This window comes from Mobula birostris, chromosome 3 (genome assembly GCF_030028105.1).
Source record: "Mobula birostris isolate sMobBir1 chromosome 3, sMobBir1.hap1, whole genome shotgun sequence".
In the NCBI taxonomy this organism is placed as follows: Eukaryota; Metazoa; Chordata; class Chondrichthyes; order Myliobatiformes; family Myliobatidae; genus Mobula; species Mobula birostris.
Window position 1 is genome coordinate 53934278 of NC_092372.1, and position 21863 is coordinate 53956140.

The 21863-nt window shown below is 41.5% G+C and overlaps 1 protein-coding gene across 1 annotated transcript in view; it reads right to left on the reverse strand.

Annotated features, from left to right (window-relative positions):
- zdhhc2 (zinc finger DHHC-type palmitoyltransferase 2) overlaps nt 1-21863 on the reverse strand; it is a 91643-nt gene that overhangs the window by 47929 nt on the left and 21851 nt on the right. The window contains exons 4-7 of the mRNA XM_072252653.1: nt 17838-17958; nt 15864-15933; nt 11900-11932; nt 6846-6966 (exon numbers count right to left, since the gene is read on the reverse strand). Of these exons, the coding sequence (XP_072108754.1) occupies nt 6846-6966; nt 11900-11932; nt 15864-15933; nt 17838-17958 (345 nt within the window). The remainder of the gene's footprint in view (nt 1-6845; nt 6967-11899; nt 11933-15863; nt 15934-17837; nt 17959-21863) is intronic.

Here is a 21863-nt window from a genome sequence, read left to right on the forward strand (position 1 = left end):
GGCGGATGCCGAAAAGATCCGGGCTGTGGCAGAGTGGCCCAAACCCACTACGCTTAAACAACTCCAGCGATTTCTAGGGTTCGCAAACTTCTACCGTCACTTCATTAGGGACTACAGCCGGGTGGCAGCACCCCTTACTCAGCTCACCTCTCCTGCGACCCCCTTCCACTGGACCCCCGAAGCGGACTCAGCCTTCTCAGAGCTGAAGAGGCGTTTCACCTCCGCTCCCATCCTGGTCCAGCCTGACCCATCTCGCCAGTTCATTGTGGAAGTAGACACCTCCGACTCTGGGGTGGGAGCGGTCCTCTCTCAACACTCCATCCCAGACCAAAAGCTCCATCCTTGTGCCTTCTTCTCTCGCCGCCTATCCCCCCCCCCGCTGAATGGAACTACTACGTTGGGAACCGGGAGTTGCTGGCCGTCAAGCTCGTCTTGGAGGAGTGGAGGCACTGGCTAGAGGGAGCAGAACACCCATTCATCATCTGGACAGACCGTAAGAACCTGGCATACATCCAGACAGCTAAATGCCTTAACTCCTGCCTAGCCTGTTGGGCACTGTTTTTTAGCTGCTTCAATTTCACCCTCACCTACCGTCCTGGTTCCAAGAACGTGAAGCCAGATGCTCTCTCTCATCAATATGTCTCCGAGGAAGACCCTTCCACTCCTGATACCATCCTTCATTCATCCTGTGTATTGGCTGCCCTCACCTGGGAGATCGAATCCATAGTTAAAGTGGCCCAACGGACTCAACCTGACCCAGGCGATGGACCCTCCCCCCCCCAAACGTCTCTTTATGCCTGACTCTGTCCATTCTCAAGTTCTCCAGTGGGGCCATACTTTCCGGTTCACCTGCCACCCTGGAACCGGTTGAACTCTGTCCCTTTTGAAGTGACATTTCTGGTGGCCCACCATGGATACTGACACTCGCTCCTTCGTCTCTGCCTGTTCGGTATGTGCCCGTGGAAAAGCCTCCCATTGGCCACCATGCTGGGTTGCTTCGTCCCCTACCTGTCCCTGGCCACCCTTGGTCCCACATTGCTCTAGGTTTCGTCACTGGACTATTCCCTTCACAGGGTAACAGAGCTGAAGTCACCGTGGTGGACCATTTTTCCAAAGTCGTGCACTTCATAGCCGTTCCCTAACTCCTTACAGCCTATGAGACAGCTGACCTCCTTGTTCATCACGTCTTCCGCCTTCACGGAATTCCCTCTGACATCGTTTCCGACCGAGGCCCCCAATTCATCTCCCAAGTCTGGAAAGCCTTCTGTCAAGCCCTCAGGGCTTCAGTAAGTCAGTCTTCCGGTTTCCATCCACAGACTAACGGACAAATGGAGTGAGCAAATCAGGATTTGGAAGCAGCACTGCGCTGCATTTCCGCCAGTAACCCGTCATCCTGGAGCACCCATCTCACTTGGGTTGAGTATACCCACAACTCCCTGGTCAGTGCCGCCACCGGTATGTCCCCTTTTGAATGTTCCCTAGGCTATCAAGCCCCTCTGTTTCCTGCCCATGAAGAACGATATTGCTGTGCCTTCAGTTCAGGCTCATCTCCGCCAGTGCCACAAAGCCTGGAAGGATGCACGCTTGGCCCTGCTCCGCTCCGCTGACCGCAACCAGAGGCTTGCCGATCGCCACCGGATTCCAGCACCCAACTATCAGCCTGGTCAGAAGGTTTGGCTCTCTTCAAGTGACATCCCCCCCAAAACTGAATCCAAGAAACTCACCCCTCGTTACATCGGACCATTTGAAATCCAGAGCATCATCAACCCCTCGGCGGTCAAACTCAAACTACCCAGATCCATGCGCATTCATCCCACATTCCACGTCTCCCAACTGAAACCTGTGTCTGTCAGCCCCTTCTGCCCTCCTGCTGAACCTCCTCCACCCGCCCAGGTCATTGACGATTACCCAGCTTACACCGTCCAGTGAATACTGGATGTGCGCCGTCCAGGCAGGGGTCTCCAGTACCTGGTCGATTGGGAGGGAGATGGTCCTGAGAAGCGCACCTGGATTCCCCACTCCTTCATCTTAGACCCTTCCCTCATCTGAGATTTCCATCATGACAATCCGGGCAAGCCTGGTGGTTCACCTGGAGACTCCCACTGAGAGCGGGATATAGTCACAGTCCCGACTGTTAATTTCCCTTATTCTCCCAATTCCCTTTGAATGCAGCACACCTGTTTCTCATCTAGAGCTGCAGCATAAATATCCTGGCTTTGCATCCACTCATCGCCAGATCGTTGTTTCAGCCAGTGTGGTAATCCACGTTCCCAGCCGTTTAGGATTGTGTATTCTAAATTCTACTTCAGTTCCGAGGTTTACCTGTGTGACTCTGTCTCTCCGTGTCAAGATAAGTATTGCCTGCCATTTGCTTTTCCCTTTGCCGTTCAGCTCCAGCAATGCTCCGTGTCAAGATAAGGGTTTCCTGCTACCTGTCTCCTGTTTGCCGTTCAGCTCCAGCAACACCGTGTCAAGATAAGTTTTGCCTGCCTCCTGCTTTTCCGTTCACCCTCCTGTTTGCCGTTCAGCTCCCGCCACACTCATGCCCTCGTTTACATCCTAACTCTATCTCCGTGCCAGTGTCCTACGTTTGGGTTTGCCCATTCTTTGCCACAAGTTCCTAATAATGGTGAAGATGGGTGATGTAAAGCTCAGTACAGAATTACAATGACATCAAGTTTTTGAGTAGTTTTGTTCAATTTCAGATTGAGGTGTAGAAATTGTATATGGTATCAGGATTTGAACTGTGTTATGCTTAGGATATGCTAAAGGCATTACAAATATAGGTTGTTGCATAGTTATGTTTAGACTGCAAATCAACCTGATTTATTGCTTGCTTACATTGTTAATGAGGTCCTCAGCATAACTGAAGCACTAGGTGGCATAACCTTCTTTAATAAGTCCCACATGTTCTCCAACTGTGAAGTGTTTGTTAATGACACTACCACATGCAGGTGACACTAAAGCCAGCAGAAACTAAAAAATAGCTTTGGGTTAGAACAGCTTACAGTTAAAGATGCTGTGACAATATGACTACCACATCACAGTAATTAAACACTACTAAAGAAGCAGAAGATTTTTCTCCCTAATAAGAATGCTGCCGCATTATAAATCAAAAGAGGAGGGTATTAAAATGTTGTAAAATGACTAATCAACTTTCATCAGGGAAATGGGCCGATCAAGAGTTTGGATTCCTACCCAATATTCCTTCAGGCGCTTAATTAGAACTCCATCCTTGAAAAGTGGGACGTCATCAAAAGAGGTGAAAGTGGATGAAGGAAATCAATAAAAATAGAACAAGTTAGAATTAATGAAATAAACAAATCAAGAAATAACCAAAGAAAGTGTCTTATGTTGATATTTTTAAAATCTTGTGTTTATAGAGCACATTTTGCAACCTCAGGCTGCCTTAACATGCTTTTCAGTCACAGAAATAGTGTTTCAAGTGTGGTTATTGTCATACTGCAGGAAAATTAGCAGCCAATTTGTGCACAGCAAGCTTCCACAACAGCAATGTGACAACGATTTACAATGACTTTTTTGTAGTTGTTGGTTGACTGCAAAACCATTGGACAGGGCACTGGAAACAAATCCCCAATCTTCCAAATAATGTCATTGGCTCTTTTCTGTCTAAAGGGGTAAGGTGGAAGGTGAGAGATGAGAGGAGAGGTGGAAATAGATCAAGGCAAAATCACAAGTACAAAATCTGTTTTGTAGCCATAAAGGCATTTTAAACCATACGCCATACTGTGATTCAGAACATAAGCCAATTTGAGTTGTACTGTTAAAAAGAACAGAATTCCATTATTAATTATACAGATGATAAACAAAAGTTACTTATCATATATTGATTTTAAAATGTATTGAACTGAGATGGGATAGAATAATTGGATTCACTGTTGTTTTCTACACAGCAATGTATACAGAAAGTATATAACTGAAATCATAAAGTATATTTAACAGTTTTCACAAAGTTTAAAGTACATGAAGTTTATTTTAGTCTAATGTCTCTCCTTAACGAAACAAGATATTAAAAGGAATATAATTTTATTTGTTAAATCATATATCTATTTTCTTGTGAGGTGCTCTGCCAATACCAATGTGCAATTATATTTGTATGTGACCCCCAAAAGCTCAATACAATAAGCTACAAATACAAACAGAATTACCTAATATATTCATGTTTAGTTCAATTACTTTTCACATGACCTAAATGGGGACAATGAAATATTAGACTGCATGAAGGAAACAAGTTAGCTTATTTTAGAAAATCAGAAAGTTTTATGTTTCACCATTTTGAATCCTGTTAGTCAAGCTTCCTTAATATTCTGTACTTTGGCTAAAATGGTGTTACTTAATATTTCTATTATTGCATCAATATTATGCATTTATGAATTAACCAGCAAGTATGAACGTAAGGCTAAAGCCCAAAAGCATAACCCAAAAGGATGGCATCAAAAGTAGTGAAAGTAGGTGGAGGAAATCAATAAAAATAGAAAAATGTAGAATTAATAAAATAAGCAAATTAAGAAATAATCTGATAGGATGCAGAGCTGGGCTGAGAAGTGGTAGATGGAGTTCAATCCCGAAAAGTGTGAAGTGATGCACTTTGAAACATTGAACTTGAAGGCAAAGCCCAGAGCTAATGGTAGGATTTTTAGCAATGTGGAGGAACAGGTGAGTTTTGGGGTCCTTGTCCATAGATCCCTCGAAGTGACCTTGCAAATTGATAGGGTGGTTAAGAAGGTGAATGTGATGTTGGTGTTCATTAGTTGGGTGATTGAGTTGAAGAGCCCAAGGTAATATTGCAGCTTTATAAAATTCTGTGATCAGTTCTGTTTGCCTTATTACAGGAAGAACGTGGAGGTCATGGAGTATAATGAGCATGTGTTATGAGGACAGGTTGAGTTGCTGGATTTTTTCCCTTTGGAGTGAAAGAAGTGACTTGATAAAGGTATGCAAGATGATAAGAGGTCTTGATAGAATACGCAAACACGAGGAATTCTGCAGATGCTGTAGGCAGTCAGAGACTTTTTCCCCAGGGAGGAATGCCTAACAGAAAAGTGCATAAGTTTAAAATGATTGGAGGAAAGTGTAGGGAGGATGTCAGAGTTAGACTTTCATTGCACAGAGACTGGCAGGTGTGTAAACATGCTGCTGGGGTGGTGGGCCATTTAACAGACACATAGATGGGCACATAGATGAATGAAAAATGGAGGGCTATATGGAAGGGAAGGGTTAGATTAGGTTAAAAGATCACCATCATGGGTTGAAGCTGCCTTTACTGTGCTGTACTGTTCTATTTTCAATTCTAATTAAGTGGGCAGTAACAAGGCTTGTCATTCTCAATGCAAAAAGGCAAAAGAAAGAGAGTTTAAAAAAAAGAGTACGAGATATCTAGTTCTGTCTATTGGCAGAGACACCACGAGTTAAAGGAGTTTGCTGTACTGAAAGTAGCATATGAACACTCCTTCAGATTTACCAACAGGAAAATTTTCATTCTTTCAAAAGCCATTGAAAAACATTTCTAATTTTATCTTGCTCACTAGTGCCAGATATTCAGAAAGCAACCCTGAAACTGAACTGATCATCTGCGATGGTACACGGTGACTCTTTTTCAGTTAAAACTGAGGTGGATAACAGAGGCTGTTCCTAGAGTATGGGATTTCAAGAGGAGGCAATTGAATTTTTCCAGTTTTAGATGCAAGGATAACTCTGTTGTAGACCTGAGGTCCATAGTATATTCAATACTACATATTATTGACAATGAGGAAAACATTTGATTCTTGAAACTTAAAAGTTGATGGTGATTGTGGTAGGAGGTGTTCCTTCTGTAAGGCATAAGGACCTGTCAGGGAAGTGAAGAACATTACAACCAAAAATTGCATAAAGGCACAACTGGTAGCAATATCGCAGGCCTCAGTTTTGCATAACACTCATTAATATTAACTTCCTCTTCCTGGGTTCTGTAGTACCATCATCTTACCCTTTATGGGAATGACTCTTTCTGACAGTGGAAATCCCAATGTGGGTGTGAACTGCATGCCAATTGATGACCAATTTAAGAATAGAGGTTGGACTGAAAACCAGTGTCAGGCCTGCAGCACTAAATCCTGTCCTACCACTTACCCATTGAAAGGAAAGTAGCATAGCTTTAGAATAGGAGTCTTAAATATTTTTGCCTTTTTGGATCATTTATCTGCAAACTATGGTCTCATAGGACATATTTGATTGAATACCTCAATTAGTGTGTGTGTGTGTGTATATGTATGTATATACACACACACTTATTTGTTATATACAAATAAAAGAGTGATTTAAAACTCCCAGAAGGTCATCAAATAAAAATGACCTTCATTTTCATTGCTATTTCTGGAAGTTGGCTGTGTGAGAATTTTCAATTTACTGCATAGCAAAATAATCCATCAAACGTTATAAAATACTGCTGATTTTATCTGATGCTATCTTAGTGTTGTTATCTTAAAAAAACTTTACTTTTGGACTCTAATTTACCTATAATTATTTTGCAAATGATTAGCAGATATCTATATAGCTCCAAATTCTCACAACATTTTAATAGAACTTTAATCTCTAACTTAGTTTTAATTTACATAGATAGAAAGACACACATTTCTATTCAAAATTAAACACGGTTCAGTAATTGATTGTTACATTCAATTCATCATTAGCTTTGACAATTAAATAACATTCAAAATGTCCTGAGTTTTATCTCTTGAAACTTAATTGGATTATCATTTAGATGGTACTAGCAGCTAATTCTCATAAAAAAATTTTCATTATCTCAAGAACTACAACAACTATACAGACAGGTATGTTAAACTTACCAGCCAAAACTTGATAAAGTACTGAAGATCAGTAGCAGCGATAAATACACAATAAAGCAGTGAGTAAGCCAAAAAAAGGAAGAAAAACTTGTAGTTGGAGAAACCAACGCAATTGTTCACCCTGGAAACAAGTAAAATAGCATCATTTTTGATGTTAAAAAATCAGAATGTTGAAGTTACTTAAGATTGAGTTACTGACTGAAATGCAAGAAAAGAAAAAACAGGCGAGAGGCAGATTATTGATTGGCTAACATGCATTTAATGTCATCAAAAATCTATTATTCCTATTTTTGTGGTCACGACAACTTCAGCAAAGATTTTGGAAAGTCCTCAACCACATTGAATTACCCTAAACCAATGTCTTAGAATTACTGAAAACATCATATTTAGGATACGCTAAAGAAGCAAGGTTTCATTAGACATTTGTAAAGCATCAGTTTTTCCTATTTTCCAATGAAATAGGATAGTAGTTCAAGGACATCAAAGTAAAATTTCAGCAGTATGCTCTAGTTACAATACCAGCATATCTTTTACTGGACAGGTGATATGTGCCCAAAAATAAATATTTGCATATGGAACTCTGATATGTCAGTCACAGCAGTATCTCAGGAGGAGGAGAGAAGGTGGATATCACATTTCTTCATAACATATGGATAAAGGCTAGGGTTAGGTTAAAAATTAAAAATTGTAGAAGGCAACCTCAGCTGCCATGTAGGAAAATTGTGACAAACTACTACAGACAATATCCGAACTGGCTGCATCATGGCCTGAAATGGAATGGAATAAACTACAGAAAATGGTAGAGACAATGCCAGTCCATCATGGGTAAAGCCCTCCCCACCATTGAACACATCTAGAAGGAGCACTGCCATAAGAAAGCAGCATCCATCATCAAGGACCCCATCATCTAGGCCATACTCTCTTCTCACTACTATCATTGGGCAAGAAGTACAGAAGCCCCACACCACAAATTTCAAGAACAATTATTACCCTTCAACCATCAGTCTCCTGAACCAGTGTGGACCTCACCACAACTGTGAACTAATTTTATAACTAGAGACTCACTTTCAAACACCCTTTACAACTCATGTTCTCAATATTTTTTGCACAATTTGTCTTCTTTAGCACATTGCTTGTTTGTTGATCTTTATGCACAGTTTTTCATAAATTCTATTATATTTATTTTGCTGCAAATACCTAAAAGAAAACGAATCCCAAGGTAATATATGGTAACATCTATGTACTTTAGTAATAATTTTACTTTGAACTTGTGAGATTATTCTAGTAACACACAGAAAATGCTGGAGGAACTCAGCAGGCCAGGCAACATTTATGGAAAAGAGTAAACAGTCGCTGTTTCCAGCCAAGACCCTTCATCAGGACTCACAAACAAGAGAAAATCTGCAGATGCTAGAAATCTGTATTCTTTTCCATAGATGCTGCCTGGCCTGCTGAGTTCCTCCAATATTTTGTGTGTATTGCTCGAAATTCCAGCATCTTCAGGTTTTCTATTGTTTGAGATTATTCCGGTAGTGAGAGAGTGAGAAATTCATGACAATATTTAATCCAGATTCCCAAAGTACTACTGAAAATGATTTAATGGTAATGGGAAACCTGATAATGAAATGGAAATTTGTCAACATGCAAGAGGTGACATTTAGATTAACAAGAATTGAAAATACACGTGGACTAAGATGTTAACTGTCCTGTGCTATCACCACTGGGATCATCAGTTGATCTGCCACCTGTCTTCAGGAGTTTCAGCCCGCTTATGATCAAGACCTTGAGGTGGTGGGCCAGCAGTGCTAAAGCACCACCTCCCACTGGTGAGCTTAAAAACTTGGCATCTGTCTCTATCAGAGTTGTTGGTTACTTCCATCCAACAGATGTCTATGCAACTACTGAAGGGTTTGCAAAAGATGAATACACTGTCCGACTATCTGCCCCTCTGGACATACTTGGTCCACAGCCATGCTGATCCTGTCTTTGCTGCCTCAGCTACAGCCCTGCTGGTTGACTTGATCTCTCTTCTAGTGAAGCCATGGTCATGCAGCCACTTCTGGAAAGTGAACGCAATAAACCCACGGCAGCCTACTTTCAATGGATAGCATTCAATGGAACCTTCCACCTTCTGCCTCTGCATTCTGATCTTAATTCTGCATACTTGGTTAACGTGCGCCTATGGGCTTCATCGATGTTGTCTTCCCAGGGGACTGACAGTTCACCAATAACCACTTCTCTACTGGTGCCAGACCATATGATTATATCTGGACGCAACGTTGTGAAAGCTATTTGCTCTGGGAAACTGCCTTTCCCATCCAGGTCGGCCTTGACACACCAATCACTGGCTGAAGAAAGTATGCTTGATTGTGGGCCTGCGCTGTATACCCTTGACTTGAAGCCTTCTTTCACAAATGATATGCGAACACAAACATAAGCTAGAATAATCAGGAATATTTTGCTGGTCCTTCATGCAAGCCTTTTGCTGACATTGACCAGTCTTCCCTGCGGCAATGAGATGGCAAGCCCTCCCACCAACCTCCCAATCTTGACCACCTGCACTGCAATTCTCCTGCAATTGGCCATTGCCACTTTCCCCACAATCTTGTAGTACCAGCGATTCTCTCGAATGCAGGTCTTTCAATCCCCGTCCCTGAGCTCCACTCTAAGGAATCTATGGTTGACTCCACCAAAGATTCTTTAAACCACATTGCAAACTCAAATCCCCCTGCAACATTCCCCCACAAATTTCAAGCCCACCATCATCGAAATCCTTAACAGGGAACTAAGTGCATCTGCAAAGCAAACCCCACTAAATCACTTACATGTTACCAACTGCTATGGGTCCTGTTGTTGCTCTTGCAAAATCTTAGGCTCAGCACAGTGTATAAACAGGTTGACAAGTTTGAGCAACCTTGTTCAGTCAAAAAGGAGTCAGAGTCTCCAGGGAGTAAGAATCAGTACAGGTGAATGGAATTTACAACATGGAACAAGCGGGTAAAATTTCTCAGCATTAGACACAGAGCAACAAGGATAGAGAAAGGTAACAATCTGAATTTCATCTGTGTACAGTACATGTAGGTGTGTAATTTAGTATTGTGTCTCAAAGATGACATTCAGATAAAGCATAAAAATAAAAGTAGGTGAACAACCAGGGGAGCTACAGGAATCACTATCCAGTCATGATGAAATCTTTGAAGTCCAATTTTTGTTTACAACTGGAGGGAGGAGAAGATGGCAGTGTGACGCAGCACGCGTAGCCTCTCCGGTGAAATGATATCGTATTTGTAAGTAGGATGCCGTGCACAATTCTGATGTGATGAAGACAGACGTGAGAAGCAGAGGAATATCTGGAGAAATTTCTGAAATGCACAGTTCGCTGCCGCTGCTACTGTGCAATCGAGAATCTCCGGAGGGAAGGCGCCAAAATCCCCAGCTTTGCCTGCTGCTGGCGACCGAGGCCGAGGTTGAAGCGTTCGGATAGAGATGGTGCTCGGTACTCTGTGTTGGAGGGCTGATCAGAGCTTGAAGTTTTCGGACGACTCAGAGTTGGACTGTGGTCATGCATGGCAGGGAGAGTTTTCTTCCTACTCCCGTCTGCGTGAGATGTGGGACTTTTGAGAGTCTTTGAACTTTTTTACTGTGCCATGGCCTGTTTTTCATCAAGTTATGGTATTGTTGCACTGTTGTAACTATATGTTATAATTATGTAGTTTTTGTTAGTTTATATCACACCGGAGGAATATTGTATCATTTCTTAATGCATGCATTACTAAATGACAATAAAAGAGGACTGCGTGTCCTCATAATCTAATCTAATCTAATAATTGTGTCAGGTGTCATGTGTAACGCCAAGCAGAGTTACTGGACGGATGATGCTAATGAGAGAGATAACGGAAGACAATGGAGAAACATTCAAAATGATAATGAGAGAGAAGGGAGAGATTAACGGGAAAGAAACACAATTCAGATATTGACAGACCGGTTGCTTTGAACCTGAACTGTTTGAAGTTTTGATGGACAGGTGATACCCCAGCAGGGGGATAAAAGGCACAGGTTTGCTAAGGCACAGGACATGCCACGAGACCCTGGAAAGAGCAATGTGCCCCCACAAGTGGTGGGAGTTTGGAGGACCGGTTCGCGGGAACCGATCAGAGGCTCACAGGGTGTAAAGGTACGATTGGTGGGAACCTGGGGTGTGTGTCCGCCCTTGCCTGGGTGCCGGGTTCACCGCGGAAGAGCGATCGTATCCGGAACGGAGGGGTCACAGTCGGTGACCACAGCGGGATTAGAAGACATCAAAAGGTCTGCCCGAAACCAACTGCGAAGACATCAAAAGGTCTGCCTGAAACCAAATTGCATCTCTCTCTCTCCCCCCAACGGTACAACAACAGCGATTACTGCGAACTGCACTAAACTGAACTGAACTCTGCTTCACTTAAGACTGATCATTTTACCCCTAGACTGCAATAGAGCTTGGTTGATTCCTATTACTCTAGTTCTGTGTATATGTGTGTATTATCAGTGCTAACCTGTTACATTTATATCCTTACGATTAGAGTACTGTGTTACTTATTTCTTTAATAAAACTTTATTAGTTCCTAGTAATCCAGACTCCAACGAGCATTCCATTTCTGCTGGTTTGGCAACCCAGTTATGGGGTACGTAACACAGGAAACAGGCAAGTGCAGCCTCATCTGCTGTAACAATGGAGACAGGCATTGTACACAAACACTACAGTGAAATGAGAGACTGTAACCTTGACTCGAGCCAATTCTGTGCTGCAGCAAGCTCAGAAAACTGGATGGATAGATTCATTCAGAAAAGTAGGCCTAGATTAGGAAAGGAATAACATGATCAAGGAGTTTGGACACAGGAGATTGGAAGGTGGTTTGCAAGAATTGAAGGGTTTATTGTGGAATGTTCTGATGGATGCTTAGAAAGGGAGGGAGACCACTCAGGGAATCATTTATAATAATTCACACTAAAATCTTTGATGTTTGATGAAGCAACAAATGTGAGTTGACAGAAGAAAATAGTAAAATTTTACATACCAAGGACAATGATGGTCCATCTTCAAAATGCACCTGTAAATACAGAATATAGTAAAATGCAAGATTTGATAAAAACCCCACTAAAATCAGGGATTATTACACTGCATCTTTGCAGAGGATAATTAGGAGCTAACATATTGTTGTGACTATAGTCACCCAAAGTCTGGAATCAAGGGCAGTGCTAAGGTGGTGCTAGCTGGTGCTATAGCCCCAGCAGAAATTACAATAGCACCAGTGTAGCACCACCAAGAAATTAACTGAAATTTCACATACAAATTACAGCTGCTTTGCTATCTCTGTATAGTTTTGAGTACAACTTGTTTCTCCAGTTGATCTAGTGAAACAGCGCCCCCAATTACCATAGCACCCACACAGCAATAAAGTTATAAACTCTGTCAGATCCACTCTGCACTTCTACTTATTCGTTCATTGTCAATGTCTTGCCGTTGCTGTTCTCAGATCAGTTAAGCTGATCTGAGATCACTTAAGGAGGTGATGTCACTCACTCTCACTCATGTGAGAGATTGATAGTATACATCCAGGTGCAGATCCGTGGCCTCACGAAACTAACGGATGCCCCCCCATACACACACATTGTGCTTTTACAATGCGTGGGCCTGGCACGTGCATTATTTTGGCGGCGTGAAAAATGGATTGATTTTTAGTAACGACCTCATCCAGAGGAACCACCTTGGTGTCTCAGCCTGAGCCTGTCTTAATTGAAAGTGACATGCAGAAAGAAGTGGGGATGAGGACAACAGCAGTTCATCGAAGGAGTGTGAGGGCGAAGTAGAGGAACAAGAAATGGGGCGGGATTTGGAAGAGAACGTGGATGAAGCTGCTCTTAGTGCTAGCGGGAATACTGTTAGTGATGTTAGCCAGCAGCCTGAGGAAGGACCCCGTCGGCCAGCATTGAAAAAGTACCCTTCGCTGCTCGCAACAGTTTGGCAATCAGCAAAGGAGTTTTATTCGTGGCTGGTTTTGACTGACTGGAATATTCGATCACGAAAGATACTACGTTCTGCTTCGCATGTAGGCATTTCCTGTGTGGGGGACACGGGTTCCATTCTGAGTCTACCTTCACTGACACAGGTTACCGCAACTGGCGGAAAGCTACAACAGCTTTCATAACCCACCATGTAAGTGCAGCTCATAAGTTTGCCATGGAGGCATAGGCCGAATTCAGATTGAGAAAACAAGATGGTTCAAGATTGGGAAATATGTTTGACAAAGGACATGCAAAGATTGTCCAAGAAAATCGTGTATATCTGAGAGCAGTGGTTGAATCACTATCAAGGACAGACAGTGAATGACACAGTTGTATTTCTAGCTCCAATGAGACCCTACCGGGATGCATTTATAGATTTATACAAATTAATCTGCATATCACTGACTCTACCCGTGACATCTGCCTCATGCAAACGGAGTTTCTCTTGCCTCAGACGCCTGATAAACTACCTAAGGAATAGTATCGGCGATGCTCGGAACAGCGACTTGGCCATAAACAGCCGGAGGACCAAAGCACTTGACATCCAGAAAATCATTGATGCTTTCACCACCAATCACAGCAACAGATGGATTGTGCTTCTCTGAAAACATCAATGATGAGTGCAGTTGATTTTTTAAAAAAATTTGGGCTAAGATTAATGCTGATTATTATTATTTTGTGGTGGATACCCCATAGTCGTTATGTTTCCTGCAAATCATAAACTATTACATTTACTGCGATTAAGCCTACTGGTTTTGCTTAGACTTCCAAGCGGTGATTCTGTTGATTTTTGTTTTAAATTCAGTATCCGAATTAATTGAGGTATTGCATGGTCAGAGTATGATTTGTCCAACTCCTGGTAAAGCCTTGCATCTGTTGTTTGCCTTATTTGACTTTAATAACGGTGTATCTTTTGGCATTGACTGTCTATGTAATGCGAATAGCAGTGGACATTGTGGGTTAGTGTTGTGTTTTTCAGTTGAAAGGCACGTATTTGACGCTGATTGTGGGATTGGTGTGTGATTCACGTTGTGCGCTGTGGGTCGGATGCTCTGTGTAGCCCGGGTTGTCTTCCATGCTGTTGACACTGTCACAGTTCACTTCTATATTATATCCGTCAATTGCCGTTGCTTATGAATCAACAGAGGCATTTATAGTAGGCACATAATGCTTGAAACTGACTTTTGAACGCCACGCGTCTGGCCTTGCGAATATATATTACCATAGCGTACATCCCTCAGCACCATCACTGAATAATTCAGCCCCACTGTAGCACCAGCAAGAAAAAATCTCTGGCGCCGCCACTGTCTGGAATGGTTAACATGGGCAGATCTCTTTCCCAAAAAAACATCAGCCAACTTGAACAGTGATGAGTGGAAAAGGCTCTAAACATTAAAATATAACTACACTGGCCTGAGTCATTTTGGTATTATGCATCACAAAAAGTTACAAGTTATAATAATGATTATGTGGCTCAACATTGCTTTAAAAAGTTGTATTCACATGAATAGATTTGACAACAACATAATATGCCACGGATAACAGAGCTGGGGTACAGTACTGTGCAAAAATGACAGGCACATATTCAGTATGTAGTTAGGTTGCCCAAGACTTCTGCATAGTACTTGCAGTATTTGTCAATGTGGTGTGGAGAGCGAGTTTGTAAATCTGGTGGGAGCAAAGGATGTTGGGAACGGTGAGGGCGGAGCACCGCAGGAGGACGTGGGACAAGTGGCATAGAAGGAGTGCCAGGGCCGGCGGTTGGCACGGCGTAGACACACCCGGTCCTAAGACAGCAGGCAAGGTCATTTGATTCCAAACAATTCGTTTACTGATCATCACAGAATGTGTATCTCTCTGGTGCTTCCTATTCCCTCCCCTCACCCTCCTCCTTTTCCCAACTATAAGACCGTAAGACCATAAGACCTAGGAGAAGAATTAGGCCATTCAGCCCATCGAATATTCTCTGCCATTCCCTCATGGCTAATCCTGGATCCCACTCAACCCCACACACATGCCTTCTCACCATATCCTTTGATGCCCGATCAGGAAACAATTAACTTATGCTTTAAATACACGCATGGACTTGGCCTCCACTGCAGTCTGTGACACAGCATTCCCCAAATTTACTACTGTTTGGCTAAAAAAATTCCTCTTTATCTCTGTTCTAAAGGGTCGCCGTTCAATTATGAGGCTGTGCCCTCTAGTTCTGGATATCCTCACCACAGGAAACATTCTCTCCACATCGACGCTATCCAGTCCTTTCAACATTTGGTAAGTTTCAATGAGATCCACCCCCCCACCCCCAAATTCTTCTAAATTCCAGTGAGTACCGGCTGAAAGCTGCTAAATGCTCCTCACAGGTTAACCCCTTCATTCCCAGAATCATCCTCGTGAACCTTCTCTGGACTCTCTCCAATGACAACACACCCTTTCTAAGATATGGGGCCCAAGACTGTTGACAACACTCTATGTGCGGCCTGACCAGTGTCTTATAAAGGCTCAGCATTATCTCCTTGCTTTTATACTCTATTCCCCTTGAACTAAATGCCAACACTGCATTTGCCTTCTTTACCACAGACTCAACCTGTAAATTAACTTTCTGGGAGTCTTGCATGTCTGATGTTTGAACCTTCTCCCCATTTAGATAATAGTCTGCACTACTGTTCCTTTTACCAAATGCATTATCATACATTCCCCAACACTGTATTATATCTGCCACCTTTTTGCCCATTCGTCCAATTTGCATAACCAGGATTTCCCTCTCCCTCCCCCCTGCTCACTCAGTCCACGATAAAGAGCCATATCCGAGTCAGGTTTATCATCATTCACATATCTCATGAAATTTGTTTTTTGTTGCAGCAGTAACAATGAGCAGAATTTTAATATCTTGAAATTACAGCAGTAAAATGTGCCTAAGACTTTTGCGTAGTACTGAACCATCAATAGAGTTATGAAGAATGAATAAATGCTTACTTGTCACAGACTGAGCAGTGGTGACAGCGATCTGGCTTCACAAGTTGACATCTGTCACAGTATCGAATTGCTTTGGAAACAATGCTATATATAAAAATATGGAACAAATATCTGGGCAAAGACAATACTGTAGGTATGTTCAGTCATATTATTCCATTTCCTTATATCACCCTTATGAAAAAGGCATTAAATTACACTGTTTGATAAAAGCACGTGGATACTTATTAAACTAATTTTATTTTTCACTTAAGAAAATTTTTTGCATTGATCAAATGGATTAAAGCTTCACTAAATAAATTAGTCTCTATTAAAATAGGATGAAGGAATTTCATGAGTGCATATAGAAACACATGGTGGCTACAAAACAATAAGTTATTGTGATCTATGCAGTAGGATTTGTATCAAGTGTGAATATATCTTGAGTTGATAATTATCTTTACACTTGTATAATGGCTGATTTCTTCCATTCCCACCACCATCTCTCGAATATCCAGCAAGTAAAGTAATATCATAATATTCAAAATAATTGCATTTTGTATTTCTTTAAATGCTAGATTTTAAATCTTACCAGCTGCAATGTCAATCAAATTAAACATAAAAATCATAATCTCTACCATAACTAACTCTTATTATCCCGTCATCCCAGCCCCTTTCCATCCTCAAACATCTCCTGCCCATATGGGAGGTGGGATAATGAGTCCACCTCTGCAGAACAGTGTACAATTTTGGCCTCCATTGTTCAATAATTATAGACTTACATCAGAAGCCGAGTAGATAAGGCTCACCCAGGGTATGACAAAGTACTGAAACATGTAGGATTCTCAGGTGGACTGACAAGATGGACACTTAAGGGCTGTTTCTCCTTCAGGGGGCATATGGAATTGGGGGGGGGCGTGTTTTCACAATAACGAGTTGCCCATTTATGCGGGGGGAAGAGGAATGCATTCTGGAATTTTCTCCTCCAGATACTGTGGGGCAGAGTCACCGAATACATTAAAGGTTGTGATTGACGGATATTTAGATTACGAGGGAGTCAAGGGGTATGGCAAGACAACAGGAGGGTGATGTTCAGGTCAGGACTGGATCAACCATAATCTGGTTGAAGGTCTTGGGCAGTGTGGAGGTGGGGTGGGGAAAGGAATGCGATTGTCAATCCTGTGCTTTGTGTTCTTACTGTCTTATGGCTAAATAGTTATAATGAAATAGTGATTTATAGTACTATTTCAGTTTACTGCATTTGACATAGTTTGAATGTGGAGGCGACAGGTATAACCGCTGAATTAAAGGCTGCACTCCATTTTCATTTTTTCCCTACTCCAACACTAATCCTCTCTTCTCAGCATGAAGTCTACTCCATCAATTATATACAGAAGCTGATAAACATTTCACTTTATAACCTATGGGACACAATAGTGCATTGAACAAATCACCCACTGATCCCACTTTTCAGAAAACAAGGGTAAGGGATGATCTGCTATTGCCATTTACCCTGCATCTAGACCTATCGATTACCATGAACTACTCACTACTGCTTAAGTAGCTAACTCCTTTGTTCAGTCTTTTCATTTTATTATTTCCTCAGTGTCACCCTATCCTGGAGGGTCATCCTCTTGCTCTACTGTACATCAGTATCTCTCTTACCTTTGAAAGACCTGAAACGTTAACTGTCTCTATACATAGATGCTGCCTGACCTGCTACGCACTTAGAGCACCTTCTGTTATAATTCAGGTTTCCAGCATGTTTTTAATTTTCACATCCATTTTTTTCCAGTTCTGATTAAAGATTATTGACTTGAAGCATTAACCGAGTCCCACTCCTTGAGTTTGCTTGATCTGCAGAATTTCCAGGCTTTTCTGGATTTACTTATTTACAGCTGAATACTTTCCGGCCAAAAGCAGACAGCATTTCAGATATCAATGTGCGTAAGACCCAAGTACGTTTAGTGAAACTGCTCATCCAAATTTACTATTTACCTCCAGATAAGGTTCTTGTATAGATGGGCAATTCCTTGGCCATTCGTCTGAGGACTTCCTGCTGACCCTCACCCCGATCCCCACGTTCTATTTGTTCCCGGTCTGTGTATGAAAGGTGGAACTATGGATAATAATAAAATAATATGCATTTAAGAATAGTAAATTATATGCATTTGGAGATCACATGGACAAATGCAAAGAATTCTTGAATACTGCCTCTCAAAGCTATGAACGCTTGGGTACACCATCATTTGCAGACCTCATTCTAAATTGGGCTATGCCTATAGATCCTTCAATATTGCTGCCTCAGATATTGTTTACATTAGGGGTAGCTTTACCAGGCACCTCACCATTACATCCAGAGGATAGGCAATAAACCCTCGAGGAAAAACAAAGTACCTCAGATTATCACAAAGTCTAGCAGGAATTGGAATGGGACAGGGCATTCAATTATAAACAATGCAAAACAGTGGGGCTGGATTCAATTCAAGCATTACAAGCTAATTTGATCATGGCAAAGGGAAATCCAAGTGTTTAAAAATAAATACAATTATTTTCTTCAGCTCAAAGATGGTTGAGAACAGAAAAATTCTGCAGCTGAGTCACTGACTGCAACAAATGGAAATACAGCTTAATGGCACTGATGGGTCAGGATTTGATCAGAAGCACAGTGGATGAAACCGTACAGGAAGTGTCTCTGGGTATTTAGTGCGAATGGATATTCAGAATCAGAATTAGGCTTAATATCACTAGCATATGTTGTGAAATATGTTGTTTTGTGGCAGCAGTACATTGCAATACATAATTAAGAAACTACAAATTACAATAACTAATTAAGTTTATAAATAAGTAGAGGTGCACAGTCCTTTATCCGAAATTCTGAAATCCAAAAAGCTCCGAAACCGAAGTCTTTTTCGCCAACAGCTGACGTCACTCAGGTGTGACGTGGCAGCACTAGCAGAGGCCGCCAGACATCAGTTGTGGCTCAGTGCTCGTACTGGTTACACATGCATTTGCTGTTCGCTGATATTTTGTGTTCACTGTTGACTTTGTGTTTAATTTCACTGTGAAAATGTCAAAAAGAGCTGCAGACACCCCTATGGGTAACAAAGAGAAAAAGAAAAGGAATCTTCTCTATCAATAACGCAGAAAGTGCAGTTACTGCAGAAGCTTGATAGTGGTGTGCCTGTGCGGCGTCTTACTGAAGTTTTATAGTGACAGTGACGTTCTACATTTATTCCAATAAGTCATTTACCATGTGTTTGATTCGGTTCATTTGAAGATGTATATTTTTATGTTTTATTGAATGTTTTTGTTGGAAATAAAATTTCTTCTTGTCATTATTCCCTAAACAATACAGTATAACATTTACATAGCATTTACATTGTATTAGGTGTTATAAGTAATCTAGAGATGATTTAAAGTATACGGGAGGATGTGTGTAAGTTTGGTGCGCTGCTGGGTCTTAAGGTCCACTGCACTGCGACAAGTTAAATAAGAGACTTGAGCATATGTGTTTTTTGGTATCGGGTTGGGGGGGGGGGGGGGGTCTGAAATCCGAAAAATTCTGAATTCCAAAATGCAACTGGCCCCAAGGATTTCAAATAAGGGATTGTGGACCTGTAGTGCAAAAAAAAAGGGAAAGAAATAGTGAGGTAGTGTACATAGGTTAATTGTCCATTCAGAAATCTGATGCAGTGGGGAGGAAACTCTTCCTCAAATGTTGAGTGTGTGTCTTTAGGCTCCTGTACCTGCTCCTTGATGACAGCAAAGAGAAGAGAACATGTCCTGGGTAAAAGGGATCCTTAATGACGGATGCTGCCTCTTTGAGTCATCGCTTTTTGAAGATGTCGTCGCCGCTAGTGATCATACTGGAGCTGGTTGAGTTGCAACTTTTCTGCAGCTTTTTCTGATCCTGTGCAGTGGCCCCTCCAGACAAGATAGTGATGTAGGCAGTTAGAATGCTCTCCACAGTACATATGTAGAAATTTGCAAGAGTCTTTGGTAATATAACAAGTCTCCTCAAAGTCCTAATGAAATATAGCTGCTGTCGTGCCTTCTTTGTAATTGCAACAATTATGTTGGGCCCAGGAGAGATGTTGGTACCCAAGAACTCGAAACTGCTCACCCTTTCCACTGCTGATCCCTCGATGAGGACTGATGTGTGTTCCCTCCACTTCCCCTTCCTGAAGTAAATAATCAATTCCTTGGTCTTACTGCTGCTGAGTGGAAGGTTATTGTTTCGACACCACCCAACCAGCTGCTCTCTTTCACTCCTGTACACCAACTCGTCACCATCTGAAATTATGCCAACAATAGTGTCATTGGCAAATTTATAGATGCTGTTTGAGCTATGCCCAGCCACACAGCTGTGGGTGTAGAGCAATGAGCTAAGCACGCATTCTTGAGGTGCACCAGAGAAGAGGAGATTTAGTAAGAGTGTAAAATGTGAAATATAATCCTAAAATAAGGACAACATTTGATAAAAAATAGAACTAGTAAGCATTGCTTTAAGAAGAGAAGGGGAAAGCTTGAAGAAAATCTACAAGGCAAGATTTTCTTTACCCCTACACAGAGAGTGTAGGTACCTAGAATGTGTTGTTAGGAGAGGTGGTGCAAGCAGATATAACGGCAATGCTTAAGAGGCAATCAGATGGACAAATAAACAGGTATGGAATGAAGGGGTATGTACAATATGCAGGCAAGTGAGTCAGATAAAATTGGCATCATTGTTTGGCACAGACATTGTGGGCCAAAGGACAGTTTTGTGCTGTATTGTTCCGTGTTTCAATTAATCTAAGGGGATAAAATTAAAAACAGAGCATACCAAACATAAAAAGTATACAAAGTATATTAAACTGCAATATATACAAGTTATTGTAATAGGAAAACTGTAAAATAGTAATACATTTATACACATAATGAAAGATAAAAATGTTAGGAATCATGATTTTAAGCAAAGCAATGGAACAACTAAGATTGATTCCTATAATTCACATGTTCTGTGGGAATTCAATACCAAGTCTGCTGACTTGCTCACTGAATTGCATGGGTGGTGAGTAAAAGCTACAGTACAAGTTCCACATTAACAAAGTGCAACCATTACTATTTCTAACACAAATACTAGCCCAGCAACAACCAAAAGATAAAGGGAAAAAGAATTGGTTAAACATTGGCAGAGTTATATAGAATGAATAGAAAAGTGAGATGGAATGCAGTTAATTGAGTGAAAATTAAATGACTAGAATTGCTCCTCCATCTATTGTTGTGACTTCAGATGCTATGGTCCGAAGTTTTGGAAATCTCAATTCCTCTGTTTCCTTTTAAGACTGTCCTAAAACCAACATGGTTGATCAAGCTTACAGTCATCCTTTAATGAAATAAGTTGCATATTTTTCTAAAGATTTACAAAGGCCAATGGTCCGATTCTCCTCTTTTGCTGTAGAAAAGAGCTTTAAACCTATAAACATGAAAAACAAATTAAGATCTCCTGCAACATTTAAGAAAAGCATTCTCAGTAAACAACTTGACAAATTTTTCACATTTTTTTCTCTGTCAAATAAACTAAACCTGACCTGGAGTTGCTCTGGTAAGTTGTTTTTTTAATTGTCACATGTACCGAGGTACAGTGAAAATTTGCCATTTTCATCATCCATACAGATAAATTAATTACAATAGTGCAAGGAGGTAGAACAGTAACAAGAGTGCAGAATAAAGTTCAAGGTACAGATGAAGTATACAGTAAGGTACCAGGTCACAATGAGATTGACTGTGAGGTCAAGAATCCACCTTATCGTACTAGGGAAGCATTCAATAGTCTTATATCAATGGGAAAGAAGCTGCCCTTGATCTTGGTGGCACGTACTTTCAGGCTTCTGTATCTTCTCCTGAACTGGAGGAGGGAGAAGAGAGATGATGCTGGCTTATTTACTGTCGCAGTGAGAAGCGTAGACAGAGCCCATGGAGAGGAGGCTACTTTCCCTGATTTGCTGAGTAGTGTCCACCCTCCCTGAAGTTTCTTGCAGT